At 41.4% G+C, this 21,134-nt stretch overlaps 1 protein-coding gene across 4 annotated transcripts in view; it reads left to right on the top strand.

Annotated features, from left to right (window-relative positions):
* The window catches only part of METTL8 (methyltransferase 8, methylcytidine), a 1,591,180-nt gene that overhangs the window by 861,147 nt on the left and 708,899 nt on the right, over positions 1-21,134 (top strand). For all 4 annotated transcript variants that reach the window (XM_044075524.1, XM_044075523.1, XM_044075522.1 and 1 more), the window contains one exon: positions 20,418-20,481. In XM_044075524.1, the coding sequence (XP_043931459.1) occupies positions 20,418-20,481 (64 nt within the window). The remainder of the gene's footprint in view (positions 1-20,417; positions 20,482-21,134) is intronic.

The following is a 21,134-nucleotide window of genomic DNA, read 5'->3' as shown; positions in this document are numbered from 1 at the left end:
TTCGGAGACATCATGGAAATGCTCAAAATTAGGGGTGGGTGGTCTGCCCCCAAGGCTTCCTCTGATGAGTCCGTATTCCTTGAGGCGTTTGAGGTAGGACCATCTACCTCTTGGGTGTCCCCTCCACCCGACCCCTTGGTGGATCTCATATCCACTAGGGCTTGGAAGGAACCGGACACCGTAGAGTCAATCCCCATGCGCCCGGACAAAATTTTGAGCCCCCCTGCAGAGAGATCACACTGGAGCAGAGGTCCCCCGGTGGATGCCATGTTGGTGGCTGCAGCCACCAAGAAAGAGTTGGCTCAGAAGAGCCCCACGGTTCATCCTCCGAGCAAGAAGTCTTGCGCGATGGACCATCTTGGGAAGCGGGCCTTCAGTTCAGCGACCTTCTCTATGAGGGCCTTGAACTACATGACGCACGTTATTCGGATGCAGTGGGATCTAATTATGGAATACGCTGCTTCCCCCCAGGGTCCATGTCGGAGGGAGACAAGGATCTGTACTCCTCCCGAATGGCCACCCTCCGCTCTATTTCTAACACCTCTATGCGGCTGTTGTCTCATGCTACGGAGGGAGCTGCTAGAGCAGGCGGAGTCGGGCTTGTCATGAGGAGACAGGCCTGGCTCCGTCACTGTGACTTCTTGGAACCCTTTAAGGCGTCATTCGCGAATGCCCCTTTTGATGGTTCTGCACTGTTCGGCAAAACCGTTCGCGACACTCTTGTCCAGAGCGAGAAAGATGGGAAGACTTTGTCTGCCGTCGGAGTCCGCTTCTCTGCACCCCAGAGGTCCTTTTCCAAGAACCAAAAGGGTCAGAAGAAGATGTGGTTCCGAAAATCGCATCAATCCCAGTCTGCTCAGGACAACCAGTCCTCTCGTGGCAGAGGAGGACAGGGAGGACGCCGCCCCAGAGGCAGAGGGGGTCCCAGGAATTTTGGGTCCAGAGAACCGTTCTCTGAGAGGCCCACACAGAACCCCTGAGGGGTTACCTGGCTGCTCCACTCTGGAGGCAGTCTGGGGGCGTTTTTCGAGGCACCTAGCAATGTGGGAGTCCATAACAACGGATCGCTGGGTGCTTTGTATTATATCCAGAGGTTACCAAATTCCCTTTATCGTAACCCCCAGAATCAGAGGCCTCCCCGACGTACCACCCAGTCAGAGGGAGGCGGCTGCTGCAAAAATTCAGCAGCTTCTGCAAAAAAGAGCCATCCAGCCCATCCCCCCAGATCAAATCGGATCAGGGTTTTACTCCAGGTTCTTTCTGGTGTCAAAAAAGACGGGGGACTTGAGGTCCATCCCCGACCTCTCTCGCCTAAACCTGGTGGTACCCAAAGAAAAGTTCTGAATGGTCACGTTGCAATCCGTCCTCCCCTTATTGCGGGAGGACGACTGGATGTGCTCCATAGACCTCAAGGATGCGTACTATCACATTCTAGTGGACAGGCATTCCAGGAGGTTTCTCCGCTTCTGGCTGGGAGCCAGTCACTTTCAATTCAGAGCCCTCCTCTTCGGCCTCACCTCAGCCCCCAGGGTGTTCACCAAAGTCCTGGCGATAATAGCGGCCCACCTGAGACTCCAGGGAATTCAGGTCTTTCCATACCTGGACGACTGGCTCCTTATGGCCCCAACAAGGCATCTACTTTGTTCATGCAGGGATTATTTCCTCAATCTGGCTCCGCTATTAGGATTAACCATCAACATGACCAAATCCTCTCTGATCCCTACACAGGTGTTGGATTTTATAGGGGGCGAGATTGGATTCCAGACAGATGCTTGCGTTCTTGACTCCAGATCGGCTTCGGAACCTGATGTTGCACGTACAGGCCATCCTTCAACTGAAAACTCCTTCGGCGGAATTGGTCCTGTGGGCTTTAGGATCTATGGCGGCTGCAATCCCTCTGCTGCCATTGGCCCGGTTGAACATGAGGGTCCTACAGTGGACTTTCCAGGTACAATGGTCCCTGTCTCGCAACCCCCTGTCTCATCCCATTTCCTTAAGCAAGGTTTGCAGAAGGTCGCTCGTGTGGTGGCTCCAGTCCCCCAATCTCCATACGGGACGTCCCTTCTCACTACCACCGCTAGTCGACACAGTGACCACGGACGCTTCTTGCCTGGGGTGGGATGGGGGGCATTTTTCAGGCAGGACAGTCCAAGGCACGTGGAACGACGTAGAGACCTCTTTGCATATCAACGTCCTAGAGATGAGGGCGGTGCTTTTGATGTTGCAGGCACTACACAGCTCTCTCCCGGTAGGGACGATTGCAGTACAGACAGACAACATGTCAGTCGTCTGTTACATCAACAAACGGGGGAACCAGGTCTTACCCCCTTTGCCGCGAGGCCATGAGAGTGTGGGAATGGGCGATTTCCACCAACCGCTTTCTCATAGCAACACACATTCCAGGACGGTCCAACATTCTAGCGGACAGGCTCAGTCGTACTTTCCTGACTCCTTACGAATGGTCTCTCAACCCTCGAGTTGCAGAGCAAGTATTTGCCCGATGGGGGCAACCTTGTTGTGGTCTTTTTGCCTCTCCTTCAAACACCAAATGCAACGATTACTTCGCTCTGATCTCCCCTCCTGGGGAGTCCCCGAGAGACTCTCTAGTTCATGCTTGGCCTCCCGGTCTGCTTTATGCTTACCCTCCTCTTCCCCTGATGTTGAAATTATTGCAGAAAGCCAGGCAGTTGGGGAGCAAGATGATCCTCATTGCCCTATTCTGGCCTCATCAGACGTGGTTCATTTACCTATGGTCTCACCTAGTGTATCCACCATGGATTCTGGATCCCCTCCCGGATCTCATTTCTCACCCTCTCAATCTTCTGACTCCGAACCTGGTCAACCTCAAGCTGACGGCTTGGTTGCTCCAGTTCCACTCCTCATAAGGACTCCCGGGATCTCATCACCTGTCAAAGCCATTTTTGTAGCAGCTCACAAGCCTTCCACCAGGAGGGTTTATCGGAGTAAGTGGAAACGCTTCTCCATTTGGGCAGAACACCATCGTTTAGACCCTTTTACAGCCCCAATAGCATCAGTTCTAGATTTTCTAACCTCTCTCTTTCACCAGGGGGCTAGTTCTTCCACAGTCAAGGTACAACTTGCAGCAATCTCATACTATCACGTGGGGCAAGAGTCTGGCCCTCTTATCACTTCCAAACTGTGTAAGACCTTCCTCAAGGGTACCTCCTCCTTAGGCCTCCAGTCAAAGAGGTGGTACCTCCATGGGATTTATCCCTAGTCTTACAGGCCTTGACTGGTCCCCCTTTCGAACCGGCCACGGTTGATCTCAAATTTCTCTCTTGGAAGACAGCCTTTTTGGTGGCCATAACTTCAGCCAAAAGAGTATCGGAATTGCAAGCTGTTTGTGTCAAACCATCATATTTGGTCTTTCACCCGGATAGGGTTTACCTCAGGATCAATCCGTCTTTCCTACCTAAGGTATCTTCAGAAGTGAACATTAATCAATCTTTCAACCTCCCAGTGTTTTTCCCCAACTTTCAAAACAAAGGAGAGTACAAGCTGCATTCCTTAGACGTACACAGACAACTACATTTTTATATTCATAGAACTGCTGATCATAGGCAATCCGATCAGTTGTTTATCTCCTTTGCCAAAAGTAATTTCAGAAAGCCAGTTTCTAAAGTTTCTCTCTCTCGATGGATCTCAAGTTGTATTCTCTTAGCATATCAGAGCTCGGGAAGGCCTGCACCTCAAGGAGTCCATGCTCATTCTACTAGGGCCGTTACCACATCAGCGGCCTTTCAAGCTAGGGTTCCCCTTGAGGACATTTGTTCCGCAGCCACTTGGGCTTCATCTCACACCTTTATCAGCCACTATAAAATAGATGTTGTCTCCCGAGGTAGGGCGTCCTTTGGCTCTGCGGTGCTCCGGAATATCCTTCCATGAAGGCCACCCAAGATTTAGGTAGCTGAGGACTCTGTCCCAAAGGTTGCTGACAAATGAAGTCCCTACTTCAGATTAAGAAGTTATGTACTCACCATAACGTTCCATCTGTGTAGGCATCTTCATTTGTCTGCAACCATCCCCCCCCTCCTTCCCCCTGACCATAATGATCGTTCTTGAGGTTCTTAGCATCTGTTCCCTTTGGGACAATTTTAGCAGCTGTGCTATGGGGCAAACTTGATCTGAGGTCAGTCAGGGTAGGCAGGGGATTATGGGTAAGGGGAGGAGCTAGGAGCTCGGATCTATGCTGTGGTAGAAGTTGCCGGCTCGGATCCGAGATTGGATCCGTATCCCAAAGGTTGCAGACAAATGAAGATACCTACTCAGATGGAATGTTATGGTGAGTACATAACTTCTTATTCTCACTGTAATTTCAGGACACCGCTATAAAATGTTAGGTTAGGTAGGCATAGGCCTTTCAGTTTTGCAAGGTGGGGACCATGCTGGTTTGCTGTGGACACTGTTGTGTCAGTCAGAAGGTTGGTATGTCTCTCATATCTAAGGCTGTGTTGTAGCCACTGAAATGCATGTTGTACTGAAACCTGACTGTTGCTTTTTCCATTTCACTCTTCTCAGTGTGTATGTTAACTCACACCTGCTAATGCTAACACTGTTTACATGGGAGTATGTACTTTCCTGTGGGAGTTGTGGATTAACTGGTATACAACAGTAGTTCTTGCAATGTGTTGCTATGGCTTCACTATTTTCCCTTTACATTCACTCCTTGAAGGCCTGATATTTGTCTTTACTGGAATGTGTTGCTATTGCTTTCCTATTTTCCATTTACATTCACTCCTTGTAATGCATGATATATTTCTTTCAGCAGTAAGTTCTTATATGTTTGCTGTGGCTTGGTGGCACTGCATGCAGTCTGGTGAGCCCAAGGTCTGGGGTTTGACACTTACAAGGCTATTTTATTTTGCTGCTGAGCGGTACTAGGGCCTTGTATTTTGTACTAACAATTATGAATATCAGGCACATGCAGTGCTTGTAAACTGCTATACTGTCATTAGTTTGTTAGATGGCTATATCCTTTGATATTTCTGTGTTGTACTCCTACATGAGGGTGTGCTTGTGGGAGTAATTCTACAGCTATTCGCAGAGTGTGTAACAGCAGACAGGCTGATATGCCTTTGTATTTCTGACACTTGCAAGCCTCAGATACTGTCAGGTATATATTTGACCAGCCTCAGGGAAAGGTACATATCAGTGGGATACACCCGTGATATATTTCAAATATTCTGCAGTTGTGACTGTGGGGTATTTTGAGCATATGTATTACTACACCATTTCTGACATGCAAGTAGTGTCTACTTTAACTTATTGATGGTCACCATTACGTGGGATACCCCACCTTTCTGCCTACTGTTAGTATATTTCACAGGGAGTCACTGGGGCACAGGTAACATTTTTTTGCAAATCAGGGACATCCCTGTAAATCAAGTCACAGTTGGGAAGTTTGGCCTCATACGTATTCAAATATGGCGGTGTTTATCCTGCTCTGATACTGTGTGGGGTTTGTAAGGTGCTACTGTAACATTATTACCTCTTAGCATGGCTGTTTCTCTTATCACACTAATGTAATGCAATTCCACAAGAATTGCCAGTAAGGATTCAGGGAACAAGCTTTGTGTAATGGCCTTCCTATATTCCCTTTACATTCACTCCTTGTATTTCATGATATATTTCTTTCAGCACCAAGTTCTTGTATATCTGCCGTGGCTCAGTGGTAATTCATGTAGACTAGTGTTTCCAAAGTCCGGGGTTCGAGACTGACAGGGGTATTTTATTTTGCTGATGAGCAGACTACAGGCCTTGTCATACAGAGTGACTAAGGCACTTTTAAGCAGTTGTAAGCGGGTTTGCATGATGCTTACACATGCGCACACTCGTTTAGCTAAGCGCACAGAAGCGCACACCCGCTGACCACTGCTTAAATGTGCTTACTCCCGCTAACACCCGCACTAATTTCTTTTAAAGAAAAGAAAATGGAGAGATAGGAAAGTGGTGAAAAACGGAGCACAAAGAGGGTAGGACAGTAGGAAAACAAGCTCAGGATGTGCAGGAAGGATGTAGGGAAGGCCCATAGCTGCCCATTTCTTTATCAGCAACAGCTGTGCATATGTGTGAAATTTGGTGTGAAATTTGAAATCTTCCACCCCTGAGAGAGGGGTGAGGACAACTAAATATGTTGTACTGCCAATTAGAATTATCAGTTTACATGTCCAGTGGACATGTGTGCGAATTGGGCAGCTATGTATGGGGCGTAATTTTTTTGTGGGAACAGAGTGCCCTTTTTTTATTTTTTTTTCAGGTGAGAGTGGAATGTGAGGTACATGAAGTAGGTATATTTGGGGAGGTAGGTTGGGGAGGTTAACAGACAAGACAAACAAGACGCATACAGGGGCGGAGTATGACACGTGGGGGGTAAACACAAATGACGGGGACGGATGTTTGGATACTGCAAGCCCATGAGCCCACAGATGGCAACAGTGGAACTGAAATCCCCACCCATAGGCAGTTACCACTGTGCCTTCACAGCCCAGGCCGGGGCTGTGCTGGGGGCTGGATAGGACGGGCAGGCACACCCGTGAGTTGCTCCACCTTCTCCTCAAGCTGGCGTAGGGGATCAGTCACAGAACGCCTGATCTCACTACGCACCAGAGACAGGACCCTATGGAGGGTGAGTGGAGGCTCTCCTCCGGCCACGCTTGCAGAGGGGGGACGAGCCCCATCCCCTGCAGCGCTTCAACCCGAAGGTGGCACAGGGCCACCCGGAGGAGGAGGTCCCGGCCTGAGCACTGGTGCCAGGTGCACTCGCCAGCTGAGGTGGGTCCGCTGGAACCCACCTTCCCTGCTGTCCTATGTTTAGCAGTATTTTATGGCATTTTGGGTTAGTAACAAACAACACCATTCAAAATTAGTTGTAACAGCATGCATCAGTATTCCCATTAACCAAACACCTATGAATTCCGAACATTGGGCAGCAAGCATAACACATGCATATTTAGAACAACAGTGCACATTCCAGCAGCATGCAGGGTTGATTGGTGGCAACAGGCCATCAGGTTTGGATATGTGAACGGGGCACATGCATCAACGTACATGCAGATATGTATGAACCAACAGGACAAATGTCCATGGGAATTAATTGTGAATACACATACCCGGTTTGGTGTGGAATGGCATCATTTGTGAAAATAGGGTAAGGTGGAGAAATTTTACATTAACAACTTAAACTACCTATACATATACTGTACATTCCTAGTAGATGCAGATATATATCCCCTACATGTATTAGTACAGTTTCCTGTATGTAACCTTAGGAATGTTGGTGATGGGGACGTTACTGCTACATTAATATACATTCCATTTTTATTCATATATGTTCATATCTGGCTGTGTTCAGGTACAGCATCCTGCTACATTTGATTTATATGGGTCTAGACAACTGTGGATGTTCATCATTTCATACAACCATAGTATTTCCATAATGCAAGGGTACAGCAACATATCCAATTTGTGGGATGGACACAGTCCATGTTCTGTATTTTATTTAACACATTACACTCTTTGGTTGTGGCTGTCTCATTCATTTCATAATGTAGTGACTGCAGTATACCTTTATTCCAGACTTATTACAGCTTTCTTGGTAGCTTCAAACTGTCTTTCTCACACTCTCTCAATTATTGTATAGTTACATTTCAGACTGGTACTTAATAATAGGCTTTATTAACATTTATTACTGGTTTACAATAACCCTTTCCAGCTGACTCATTTATTTCATATGGCAGAATTTACAAGGATGTATTTGACACTTGTCTATCCTTTGTTGATTGATTACCATTCATTATCTGGCTGCAGCAGTTATTTGATATTACAATACAGGTGGAAACTTCTATTTGAGACTTGTTTAATCTTTATTACTGGATTGCATTACACTATTTTCCAGGCTGCATCACTTATCTAATCTTACAATACTAGCAGAATCTTTCTTCTAGGCTTATTTGACCTTTATTAGTAGGTTACAACACTGAACTCTTTTACAATCTGTCTCACTTATATTCTATGACAATACCAGCTAAATAATTACTAACCTGCCTCGTGGCGCAACCTCAGCAGCCTATCAGCATAGGCTCGCTGATTCGCGGAACGAAAACCTGCAGCTGTAATATAAAGGAAGTAATATTGGAACATACGTCTCCCTACTATAGGCTAGGATAGCATTTCTTACATACTTAATTACATGGATACTTATTCAGTAGTGGGGCGTTGGGCATTTGACGGGCCTTCTGGATCCAACGGTTCAGTTGGTTCTCCTTCCGTCGCTTCAGGTCTGCATGGTGGTGACAGATGTCTTCACCAGTCCTCGGAATGCCTGTGGCACTGGTGAGATCATGTGCCAACCAGTTCCACGCCTCTGCCTTGTACGCACCCCAGTGAACTTAGCCCTGCATGAGTTGTGCTTCATGATCATGGACTAGGAGCCAAACCATATATTTTGACTCCTCAACACCCCACCTTTGTGCTCTAAAGTGACTTCCCTTTCCTGCACCTGCCATCCTGACTGCAAATGGGTACCACAATCAGTTATGCTGTGAATTCCCGCCTATGGGGCTTATATATGCCGATTTTCCCGCACTTATCTGTGATTGGCCGTTTTGGATATTTATCAGCTTAAAAAAACCTGCTTTGTCATGCTTCTGTTTCCTTTCATTCCTATATATATGGTAATACTGCATTTCTCAGTACAACTGTCATGGCTTAGTGGTTCAGTACTTTGACTATGGTGCACAGTATCCCAGGTTCGACCCTGGCATTACTTTTTTTATTTTACTACTGTCTAGACAGGCTAGGAGGTGTGTCTGTGTAAAGGCGGCTTTGATACAGCTTGCCCAATGTTGCCCGCCAGTAAGTTGGTTGGCATGCTGCACAGCTCCGTGCAAACAGCTTACGCTGGGTAACGTGTTATTTAAACAAAGAAAATGGCAAGCCCAAAATGTCCGTCAAGCCTGAGCAAAAACCAAGAAGTTCTTTTATATGACACTCGCTCTCGTTAGTTAAAATATAAAGGACACCACCAAATAAGGCGAGTTGAATGCCAAAGCCGGTAAAATCTTAACTCAAGTTTTATTTGACAGAAAAAAATAGGGTTTTCGCTGTAGTCTATGCTGCAGCTTCCTCAGAGAAAAATTTCAAAAAAAACGGCAAAACCAGGCTTTTAAAGTCACGCCCTTACATTAATTACCATGCATATGCATTTAAAACCATAATCAAGTTAAATAATCATGAATAAAATTTTACTATGCTGTTTAAAATATAAGCAACAAGGAACATCATTTACACATCCTGAATCAATAATAATAATAAACATCCTATTTAAATTATTAACAAAAAACCACAAAGAATTAATTAAGAAAGGGGAGGTGTTAGGTAAAATAAAAAATGAAAAATATATGTATATGTGTGTAACATACCAGTAATATAGTTATGATAAATATAAGCGTAAATATTAAAAAAGAAAAGAAAAGCTATCTTCTGTAGCTTCTCATTTTCAATACGCATGATATATTACAATACTCATTCAACCCAGGATAAGAAAATGAGTCTAGTAATAGCTGCCATTCCAACTCTCTATTTTCTAATAAAAGTGTAATTGGTCTTCCTCTTTCTGGACTTAATACCTGATCAATAGCCATAAACTGAAAACTGTTCCCTTGGTTCCTAATAATATGTTTAGCTAAGGCGTTCTCTTTTTTCATCTTCCTTATAGCATAAACATGTTCATATAATCTGTCTCGTAACCTTCAATCAGATTTACCAGTGTAAAATGCTTGACAACTATTACATGTAGCAAGGTAAATTATTGATCTAGATTCACAGTCCAGTCTATGAGCTATTTTATATTTTCTTCTACGAATTACAAATGAGTTAGCAACTTTAACAAAATGACAATAGTTGCAAGCCCCACATTGGTATGAGCCTTTTGCTCTAGTTAGCCTGTCTAATGCTTTCGGTCTCTCCAGAAGGGTTTTTAAATTATTACCTCTCCTGTACATAATCGTCGGTCTCCTACCCAGTTTTTCTAACAGCTGTTCGTTGTTTGTTATAAAGTACCAGTTTTTAAATAATATACACTGAATTTTCCTAGAGTCAGTATTATATGTTGTGATGAAACTACTTTCGAAACCAGACCCCGTTTCCTTAATAGTTGCTAGTGGAGTTTCAGCCATACCAAAACTTTCAACACTTACATCGAGTACTCGGTTACTAACTTGGTGGAATTTAGTTTTATGTAGTAAAAGGGGGGGGGGGTACTGGCCGTTAGACCTTTTAATAGTCACTTCGCCAAGTAGTTCATTAAATAAGGCAGAAGGATACTCCCTATTAGTTAACATATTTTTCAAAGTGTCACATTCCTCCAAGAATAGTTCCTCCCTACTGCACATTCTTGATGCCCGAATTAACTGGCCCTTTATAATGGCCTTCTTTTGTTTGAAAGGGTGGCAACTTTTATAGTGTAAGAATGAGTTGCAGTAAGTTGGCTTCCTATAAATCTTGGAAAAGTATTCACCCCTTATTACATCCTTGTTCAACTTTACGTCAAGGTAATCAATGTCCAGTTCGGAAAATTTTGACGTAAGTTTTAAGAAGGTGGTTGTATCGTTAAGAGAGTTGACAAAACTCATTGCCGATAAATAATCACCTTCAAAGAGAATGAAGATGTCATCTAGGTACCTTGTGTAGAATTTTACTTGTTCCATTCTGCTAACATTATTAAGAATGTTATTTTTCTCCCAATAAGCCATGAATAAATTAGCAACACTAGCCCCGCATGGAGACCCCATTGCCACCCCCTGTTTCTGCAAGTAGTATTTCCCATTAAATGTGAAATAGATGATAAAATGATGTCAAGAAGCTGAGCTACTACATCAATCTCCCTTTTAGGGGCCTCCAAATCAGTTAGCATTAGTGTAATCCATTCAATAGCTTCAAGATGGGGGATAGACGTGTATAGGTCAATAACGTCTATAGTAAGGAAATTAAATGCTTTGCAGTAATCAACTTCATAAATTTTCCTTAAAAAGGACCAAGAGTCCTTACATATTTGGGTTACTTTCTTCAAGTATTTAGATAAAATATTTTCCACCAATTGTGCACATGGGTATGTGAAAGAAAGACGGCTGTCAATAAGGGCACATAAAGGTGGGTTGAACATGTCTTTATGGATTTTTGGGATCCCAAAAATTACTGGTGTTTTAGGCATGGTAATGTCTATGTAGTTGTATGTGTCCATGTCAATACTTCCACCTATAAATAAGTCCCTTAAGTAGCCTCTATTCCTAGAATATGAAATATTCGTTTCATTCAAAGATGATATACTATAAGCTGGACCATTAAGCACTGATTCCATCTTATCAATGTACATGTAATTATCAAAAATTACAAGTCCGCCCCCTTTATCGGGTTTAACCACCCTAACTGGGGCTTTACATAATTCATCGAATGCCTGTAGTTGGTCTTCAGTAGTATTATATTTAGGGTTGTCATTCCTTGAATAAGAAGATGAAGACATGTGTCTAAGGTCCAGTTCACATATTTTTTCAAACAAAAGTAGTACAGTGTGCAGGGGGGGATTGTAAGTACTCGCTAGTTTTAGGCTAGAGTCCTTACCAGTACCGCTGTTATTAAACATAAAATTCAAATTTAATTTCCTTACAAAACATTTTAGATCTATCAAAGTCTTAACAAGGTTACATTTTGTGGTAGGAACAAACATATTACTAAATGCCAGTAGTTCTATCAAACACGGAGGTACATGGAAGCTAGAAAAATTGTAAATTGTAAAGTCACCTTTTGTGTTGGTTAAAACATTTAGACCACCAGCAGAGTTAAAATCAGAGGTGAGTTCTACAGTCACTTCCGTTTGTTCCAGTTCTTCTTGTAATGAGGTCGGAAGTTCGGTTTGCCTAAAAAATGCCCAGCAGAATTATCATCTCTTTGATGTACACCATTATTTTGTTGGCCACTCCTAGTATTGTGTATTTTGGCCCCATTACTCCGCCTAGGTACATCATCAACCAGATGGTTTAGATTTTCTTCTTCAGTATCAAAGTCTCTTTCTTCTGCTGTGCTAGAATGGTTACCCTCATTCTCCCTCCTACCATCTGTATTAACACGGTAAAGATTAGTAGAGGCCGTTAGTTTTGGATATGCTGTGTTATTGGAATAACTCAGCCTATCTCTTACCAGTTTTTTATTCTTGCTCATTTTAAATTTCTCCACCAGTCCGTCTATACTCGTGAAAATCCGAGTATAGTCATATTTATATCTGTCAAAGTGTAGGTTTTGTTTCAAGCAGTTGTCGAAAGCATTAACTTCTTCAATAAATTTAGTTATTTGTATGTTGTAGTGCTTAGTGATTAATTCCAATAATTGTGCTCCTTGATTGTCAAATAATGATATCAGTTCTTTATGAAAGTCAATGTTGCTAAACAGTCCTGTCGGGCAAAAGGTCGAACGAAGACCTTTAAGAACAATTTTTTCTGTTAAACATTGCTAAAAATAAGCTACTTCTAATTGTAGCTTTTTCAGCTTCAACAGTTTGCTATCAAATTCTTTTAAATTATCAGCAATAGAATTTTCACTTACTGATGTCATAGCCGCCCCCATAGCCGGTGGTTCCTGCTGGTTGCCGAACGTTAAATTATCGGTGTTGTGAATCCAGACACCAAAATTTGGAACTCCTATAAGCCCTGGAGGCATAGGTAAGCTAGATACACTTGGTTGTAACAGAATCCTGCCCGTAGAAGTTGAGTTAGAACGAGGCATACTCTGAGCAGTAACTAAAATATCCTGGTTATGGTTTAATTGACCTGGAGGGATGAAATCCGAACTCGTTGTTGAATTAACGCCAGAAGTAGTAGGTAAAAGTCCATCCTGTAAAATATGAGGGGACAATCCTTGTGATGCTGCAGCAATTGCAACTACACTGGTGGTGTATTGACGCGTTTGTCCAAAGCGTCAAGTTTATTAGTAATTGTGTCCATTCTAGCAGTTAAAGCACGAATGAGAGTAGTTAAATCATTCTCTTCTCCTGTAGCAGCAGTGTTAGTTGCAAATATCACAGGACTTGTCGGAAAAGCCTGGTTTTGGCGTTTTTTTTTAATTTTTCTCTGAGGAAGCTGCAGCATAGACTACAGCGAAAACGCTATTTTTTCTGTCAAATAAAACTTGCGTTAAGATTTTACCGGCTTTGGCATTCAACTCGCCTTATTTGGTGGTGTCCTTTATATTTTAACTAACGAGAGCGAGTGTCATATAAAAGAACTTCTTGGTTTTTGCTCAGGCTTGACGGACATTTGGGCTTGCCATTTTCTTTGTTCATTTTGCTTGTTTTTTATCGTTTGTCTAACGTGTTATTTAGCTATGAGCACTCATATTATGCTGGGTGAAGCGCTGCTGAACTACGGGCACTCCTTTAAACCGTGGTAAAGTGCTGCTCAACTCCGGGCACTCATATTAAACCTGTTAAACTGCTGCTCACCTGCGGGCACTCATATTAAGCTTGTTAAAGTGCTGCTCACCTACGGGCACCCATATTCAGCTTGCTAAAGCCTTGCTAAGCTATGGGCATTTCTGATCCTTTTTTTATATTTTATTATGTCGGATTTCTTCAAAAATACATGGCCCATTTCATTACATTTTACTTAAATTATAGTTTTATATATATATATATATATATATATATATATATATATATATATATATATGTCAGGGGATTGTTTCATGCTTTTTTAAATAAAAATGGAAAATTATGTTGTGGGGGCTCGAACCGTGACTACCTCCTCTTTGGCCAATGTCTCTACCGCTACGCTATTGCTACTTGGCTTACTTTGCATATTTAGATCTTATATGCTTTTCAATGCCTGCTAACTGTGGCTGAGCGGTGGGCATACCCACGCAAACGAGCACAACTACGGGTAAACATTTTGGAAATTATAAAAAAAAAAATTAAACTGCTATTTTTACATTTTACATTACAGTTGGGTTTATAGTCTGTGAGGGCATGTGGTGTTGTGTTCCTTGACATTTCCGCGGACTCGCTCTTGGGTGTTTACTTTCAGGACTCTGACTCTTCTGGGGGTGTGTCCCTTTGCAGAACTCGGCATTCGGACACGCCCCCTACTTTCCTACACGGACCGTGTTAGCCTAGGGTATGATTCAGCATGCCCTCATGAATATGCATGGCATGCTGACGTCATACCGTTAGACTGCAGCCTCCGTGTAAGACATATTAACTCTTACACGGAGGTTTCGTGAATCCGGCCCACAGTCTTTTCCTTCTTTTTTCTGTAGTACAGCAAAACATCTCAGGTTTTCTCTCTGTGCACTGTTTTCTAACTCTACTATTTTTTGAAACAGCTCCTCATGAGAAGCCGAGAAGCCTCATACTCAGCCAGTCTTTTCTTCATTTTGAACTCTGATTTTTGCAGTTTTATCAGTTTTTCTGAATAGCTAGATAATACTTCTATTTTTCCAGCCTATTGTTATTTGACTTGATGTATTCCTTAAGTGTTTCATGTATTTTAATCACTTGTGAGGACATTTCATGTATTTTCCTCTAATTTACTGGAAGGCAGCTCTTGAACCAAAGCTGAAGCTTGAATTACTTTTTGCTGAACAGCTGCATGACTCTTTCCAGCCAGTGCTTTATCTTTAACTTTTCTGGCTGATTTCCTTTCAGGTTCTCCAGATTTCTTCTTTACTGGCACTAGGTAGTGTACTTATTATCCAATAACTGAATTTTACCCAAATAACACTTTCAATGGCACTCCATTTCCCCAGTTCCTGTTTTCACAGTGCGAGAGCTGAAGTTAAATTGTTGATCATTGTATATTGGAAGTCAAGGGGAGACTCTTTCCAGCAGCTACTACAGGTTAAACAGTTGTATTTACTTCACTCACTAATGTAGAGTTTATTTTGAACAGTCTCAAATTGAATTTCCTTTTTCTTTACACTAAATGGGATGTTATTAATTGAACAATCTCAAATTCTAAAGACATGCTTCTGGAGCATTCCTCTCCGGGCCTCCGCTGAAAACACGATCTGTGGAACCTAGTTGGACTTTCCCAGTCAACAAATGTTAAAATAAAAAAAATAAAATAAAAAACAATCTCAAATTGAATTTCCTTTTTCTTTACAGTAAATGGGATGTTATTAAAGGTCAGCTAAGGTTAGTTAAAATTAGAAGTCCCCCTTTCAGCACTGGATAGACAAAAGAGGCGAGTTTCCTTTTTTTCTGGTTGCATGAATTTTTAAATGAGTGAAGAGAGGCCCTTTTCCTGTGGAGAATTCCTTACTGTTAAGTCCACAGAATTTGTGGTTTAGTGAGATAAGCAGCTGGCAGTGCTGGGGGACGCAGGAGGGTCACACACAGGGAAAGAGCTTTCAGCACTTTCCAAACCTCCTCTTAAACTTTCAGCCTCAGCCTATCTGCAGGGTTTGTTTCTGATACCTAGAGAATAGCCACAGTACCTCCCCTACAGAAGGGTGGCTCCTTTTTAGACCTGGGTAATTATAGGCCCATTAGCCTCGGCAGGCTTTACATGTAAACTCATGGAGCATATCCTAGCAGAACTCACTTATGCAGACATAGGCAACTTAACTGAACTCGATCCCACTCAGTTTGGTTTTATGAAGCCTATTAGGCTTCTTTGAAAATGTTAAAGTGGCTGTGGACAATGATTACTGTGTGTACACTGCTTATTTTGACCTGGCCAAAGTTTTTGATATTATTCCCCGTACTGGAATTATTGAAAAATTAGACAAACTTAATGGAAATGCCTACATTGTCTGATGGATTGCAAACTGGCTAACAGGTCCCAGGTTGTGAAAGCTCCTGGTACACACTCTGAATGTAACATTGTAATGAGTGTGGTGCCACAGGAATCTCTGCTTGTCCCTCTCCTATTAACATTTATTTTGCAAAATCTGAGCCAATATCTCAGAACTCTGGTTGACCAAGTCTACTGATGACCCCATGCCAGGTACTGTTATCACCTGCTGACACTAAACATTTCCAACAACGGTTGGAATATTTATATACCCATTGTACTGAAAATGGTCTTAAGTTAAATGCAGAAAAGTGCAGTGCAGTAATGTTCAGCAAAAAAAACTGCTTCCATCTCATATGTTAAATATGGTACTCTTCTTCAGACAGTTGGTCATAAGAGAACTGGGTACTTATATATACATCTGTTTCTCATTTGATCATCATGTTTCCACCATAGTAAAAAAAGGGTCTATATTACAACCACGAAACCTCACTTACGCAAATATAAAAACATTGACACATATTGAGCGAGCCGCGAAAACATAGAACGTCCTAAACCAAGAAATTCAAAATGTCGAATCCTCATAGTTGGCCAACCCCACTGCCCGCTACGTACATCCTACCCAAACAAAATAAATAATACACATACATACTCTTAACAAAACCCTACCTCTAACCCAAAAGTAAACCTTGTTATATTACTATGTATGCATTTACCTTAACCCGCACCCTAACCCTAAGGTCCGTAACTATTGCACACTTCCGTTAAGGAGCTATACCCAAACAAAATAAATAATGTACATACATACACTTAACAAAACCCTACTTCTAACCCTAAAGTAAACTTTGTTATATTACTATGTATGCACTTACCTTAAACTGCACCTTAACCCACACCCTAACCCTAAGATCCGTAACTATTGCACACTTACCTTAAGGAGCTATACCGGAGAAGGGCCAACTATGCCGATTCGATATTTCAAATTTTGCGCTTCAGGCCGTTCGGTGTTTTCGCGGTTCGCTGAATATGTGTTGACGTTTCCATATTCGCGTAAGTGGAGTTTCACAGTTGTAATAGGGAACCGTAAAAATATACTTCTATCTGTGCCACTTAATTGCAAAGGAAGTATCTTCGAGAGTCAAAGAAAGTCATTCATCCCTGTGTTCTTCCTTTATCATACCCATTATCAAATGCAGTGCCCCCTTTGATATGTACAAATCCAAGCATTTTGCTCAACTGGAAAGGCCCTAAAGATTTTAAGAAAATTAAGGCTGTTAAATCTTTCAACTATCCCAAAAGAATAGCACAACTCTCTTTATGCACAATAACCTATTGGCTGCTCCGAGGTGACATCTGTATATTTTTTTGAGCCATGAAGGACCACTATTTGACTTCCTCACCCACACTAGGAATCTAAATCTACACCAAAACATAAACAAGGTTCGCTGAAGGGGTATGTTCCTATCACAGTGTATTCCCAGCCTGTAGAATAAGTTGCAGTACAAGTCAAACAGAGTACTATTTTGGCTATCTGTAAGGGTAGTCGATGACTGGATGGCAAGACACAAGTTTCCTTTGTTCAGGTTAAAACCTTGTTGAATCTGAAGAATTCTTGGTTTACCAAAAAAGCAGGCGGCAGAGGCTGTACAGGGAAAGGGCTTTCTGCAGTGAGACAATATGAAAAGCCATTTTCCTCATTCTTTGCAGAAACTTTAAAATGGATGAACAAAAGCCTTTGTCATGAAGAGAACGTCTTACTGTTGAGTACACCGAGTAGTTCATTCTGTGTGACATCACTGGGTTGTGTAGCACTGGACATTTAAGGGATAGGAGAGGTGATCTTACTTTTTTGTATGCACATACTCTTGAATGAGTGAACAGAAGCCCTTATCATCAGGACAACAGCTCACTACTTTTGAACTCGACAGAATTCCCAGTGTAGTGAAACATCAGTGGTGGGGGTTGGGGAGCACTGTCAAAGCATATAGTTCAAGGACTCAACGTGTAATTGCTGGAAAGAGTACTCTTGTTTAAATGGTTGTTAAAATGATCACTTTTTGTTTTTTTTGTCTTATCAGTTCAATCTCTTTAGTCTGCCTTGGTAGTTAGATAACATAATCTCTGAATGAAGGTTGGCCTTTGCATCTTGACTTTGTGGCACAGAGGGATAAAGCCCTCACCAAGACTGAAAAAATTCTGGATTGATTATCCACCCAGGTACTGGTGAAGCCAGAGTGTGTGTGTGTGTGTGTGTGGGGGGGGGGGGCTGATGCCAGCTTGCTGTCTTTGGATTGGAAGAGGGAGGCAACTCCACCTGTAAATAACTCACTTGCACGGAGGCAGGGGACCCAGCATGCAGCATTTGCGCAATGATTTCTAAGTCAGGCAAGCTGCACTTAGCACAATAGCCACATCTCCAAGAACATAGCAGCATGCTCCTGCCTTGGCCTGAACTTGAGTGAATATCTGGATGTCAAGCAGTCGCTAAGCTAGGACTATCACATAGGCCAGAGTAGAAAATCAACACTTTATGGCTGTCTTAATATCAGTTCCTCCTCTGGCTGGCTGTTGCTTCTGAAAACTGGGCACTAAAAGGTATGAGGCATTACGGGCTGAGAGTTGGTATGATGGTTAATGTGTTTACTTCACAGACAGAAGGTAGAGATTTTAATTTTCACCTTTGAAAGGAAAATTGGGTAGTCCTTAAATGGCCTACAAAGGCAACTAGCCTAGCACTTCTCTACTAAGCTGTGAACTAGGCTAGCCCCTGGTGGAGAGTGGCAATCCCACAAGAGAGTGTGATGGAAGTGGTTGGCACAGGAAAGATCATGTGGCTGGCAGTCTGATAGGAACTAGGCTGATGATTAACAGGTAATGAGTGGATTAAAAAAAACAGAATGACTTTTGTGTTCACATTTTCGAGAAATAGTTAAAGGAAGTACATTCTGATACTGGATCTGGAAATTTGGATTCTTTCATTTCCTTGCAGTTATGCATTAGAGGCGTATTACTATTCAAAAAAACAAGCACGCTGCTTTACAACAACCTGAAAATATACCAATAAAAAAAGAGTCCAGCCGCTAAAGTAACATTGAGCAGCCAGACTTCTGTTAGTATATGCTGAGGGACAGAGCAAAATACCAGAAAAATCAGGTACGTTCTGCAAAACTAAACAAACAAAAACCTACCTGATTTTCCTTATATTTTTGCACTGTCCCTCCTAAAATCTGTTTTGTTTATTTTTTAAACTGTTAAAAAAATAAACAACAGTGGAGATTCTGTTTTCTCCCTCCCTTCTTCTGTACTGCATTGATGTACTGTGCAGGCATGTGAATGTAAGTCCCATACACATGCACAGCCAGTATGTCAGTCAAGGGGAGAGAACATGGAAGAAGACCGAAGTGCCCTTATACAAATACATTATTTAAGAAAGCTAAGCAATTTCTTTTCTAAATAATTTAATTATATAATAGCAATATTCCACTCCTGTTTGTGGGTATGTCAGGATTTACAAATGGGTGGTTTTGTGTAATCACTCAAGCAATGTCCTTATGATCAAACCACACCAGCCATGGGTAAATCCTGATATACCCATGCATAGACATGGATTGTTGCTAATAACGGTAGCTTACATGTAAGAATGGATGAATGAATAAATAATTAAATAAGAATGAAACCATATTCGGCAAATATGGTAACACTCACCTTAATAAATCAGATTACTGCCAGTCACCAATGTTCTTTATTTACTGCGGTCTTTACTGGAAGTCAAACCTTGAATGTAAAGAACCAGATAGCAGAATCAAATATTTCAGATAAAAAGTAAGTTACTAATAGTCCTGACTTCATTGTCATTATTTCCTCCCATGCTAGTGTGAATAAGCTAATTGTAACCATTCATATCCGTTAATCTAGACATTGTATTTTATTCATTTAGCTCTGACTGCCATGTAAGCATGTGACTTTGGGATTGCTTTATGTCACTGTTTGAGCTTTACTAAAATGACCGAATTATAGGATAAAAACAAAGAAATAAATGTCCAATAAGAATAGTAATTTCTGCACGGTGTTATCAGGGTTTATGTTAGTGTTCTAGTTAATTAACTCTTGGTAGCAGTGATATATGTGGCTTTACACTGCACTACATTACATCCCGCAGGGTTAGTTATCTAGCACTTTGACATAATCCCTTCATATTTTATTGCCTAATTATTATTCACCCCCTCCGACTTTCTTGCAAAATATGCAGCTTTCTCATCTCTTTCAAACTTGATTTTTTGTTTTTGACCCCCCTACGTGATGAAGCTAAGCCTGGGTCTTTGGGTGAGAGCAGGTTTCAGAGGTTTCCGAGCAGAAGTAGGAAAGCTTGGCAACTGATGTTTCAAAGTTTGCACAGGCCTGCGAAATATTTACATTAGTTAGTTCTGTGTAGCTACTTTCATTGTTCTAGGTATGGTGTCAGCAGATACCTATTACACTAATAAGGAAGCTGTATAAAACTGAAGATTACCACAGGAAAGTAATATTTAATTTTAGCAGCATCTTTGATGTGTTTTGTATAGGCTGATTGTCAACCACTAATATAATTATTTTTGCATTTTTTTGTCTTTATTTTAGTAATGAATCAGGAATTTTTCTTTATTGTTCTGATTTTTCTAAAGAAGCAGTGGATCTCGTAAAGGTATGCATTGATTATTCCTTTTACTTCCTTAATATATTTTAATATTAATATCATTATTTGCTGTAATTTCTTATGCTTTCAACTAATTAAGAACTTATATTAGGACCAGTTTGTACCCCTCTGCCGTGTGATACACATTTGAAAACAATTAGCATTATTCAGCCAGTGTTCATTTTATGTGCAATCATTTAGACTTTTTCTGTTATTACTATAGTGGAAATATATTTATTCAGATTACTTATTAACATTACTACAACCTGCTAATACTCAAGTATGATAAAGAAGTCAACAGACTACCCAGTGTTATTCTAAGACTCATAAATGCAAGCCCTGGAATCATATAAAAATAACTGTGAAAAGATAGGAAAACAGCTGATGCTGAACATCGCTTTTCTTTTTTTAAATTTTGTATGTGTATATATATATATATATATATATATATATATATATATATACGTATACACACACACACACACACACACATATATATATATATATATATATATATATATATATATATATATATATATATATATATATATATATATATACATACATACATATATATGGAAAATCATTTTAAGGTAGTGAAGAAATAAAACAGAGTATTTTCTTGTACGGCAGTAACTGCTGATGCAGATAGTATTTCTTTG

This window comes from Protopterus annectens, chromosome 6.part1 (genome assembly GCF_019279795.1).
Source record: "Protopterus annectens isolate FY-2018-M chromosome 6.part1, PAN1.0, whole genome shotgun sequence".
NCBI classification, from domain to species: Eukaryota; Metazoa; Chordata; order Ceratodontiformes; family Protopteridae; genus Protopterus; species Protopterus annectens.
The sequence above is the reverse complement of the archived record's forward strand: the minus strand, read 5'-3'. Positions and strand labels throughout refer to the sequence as shown.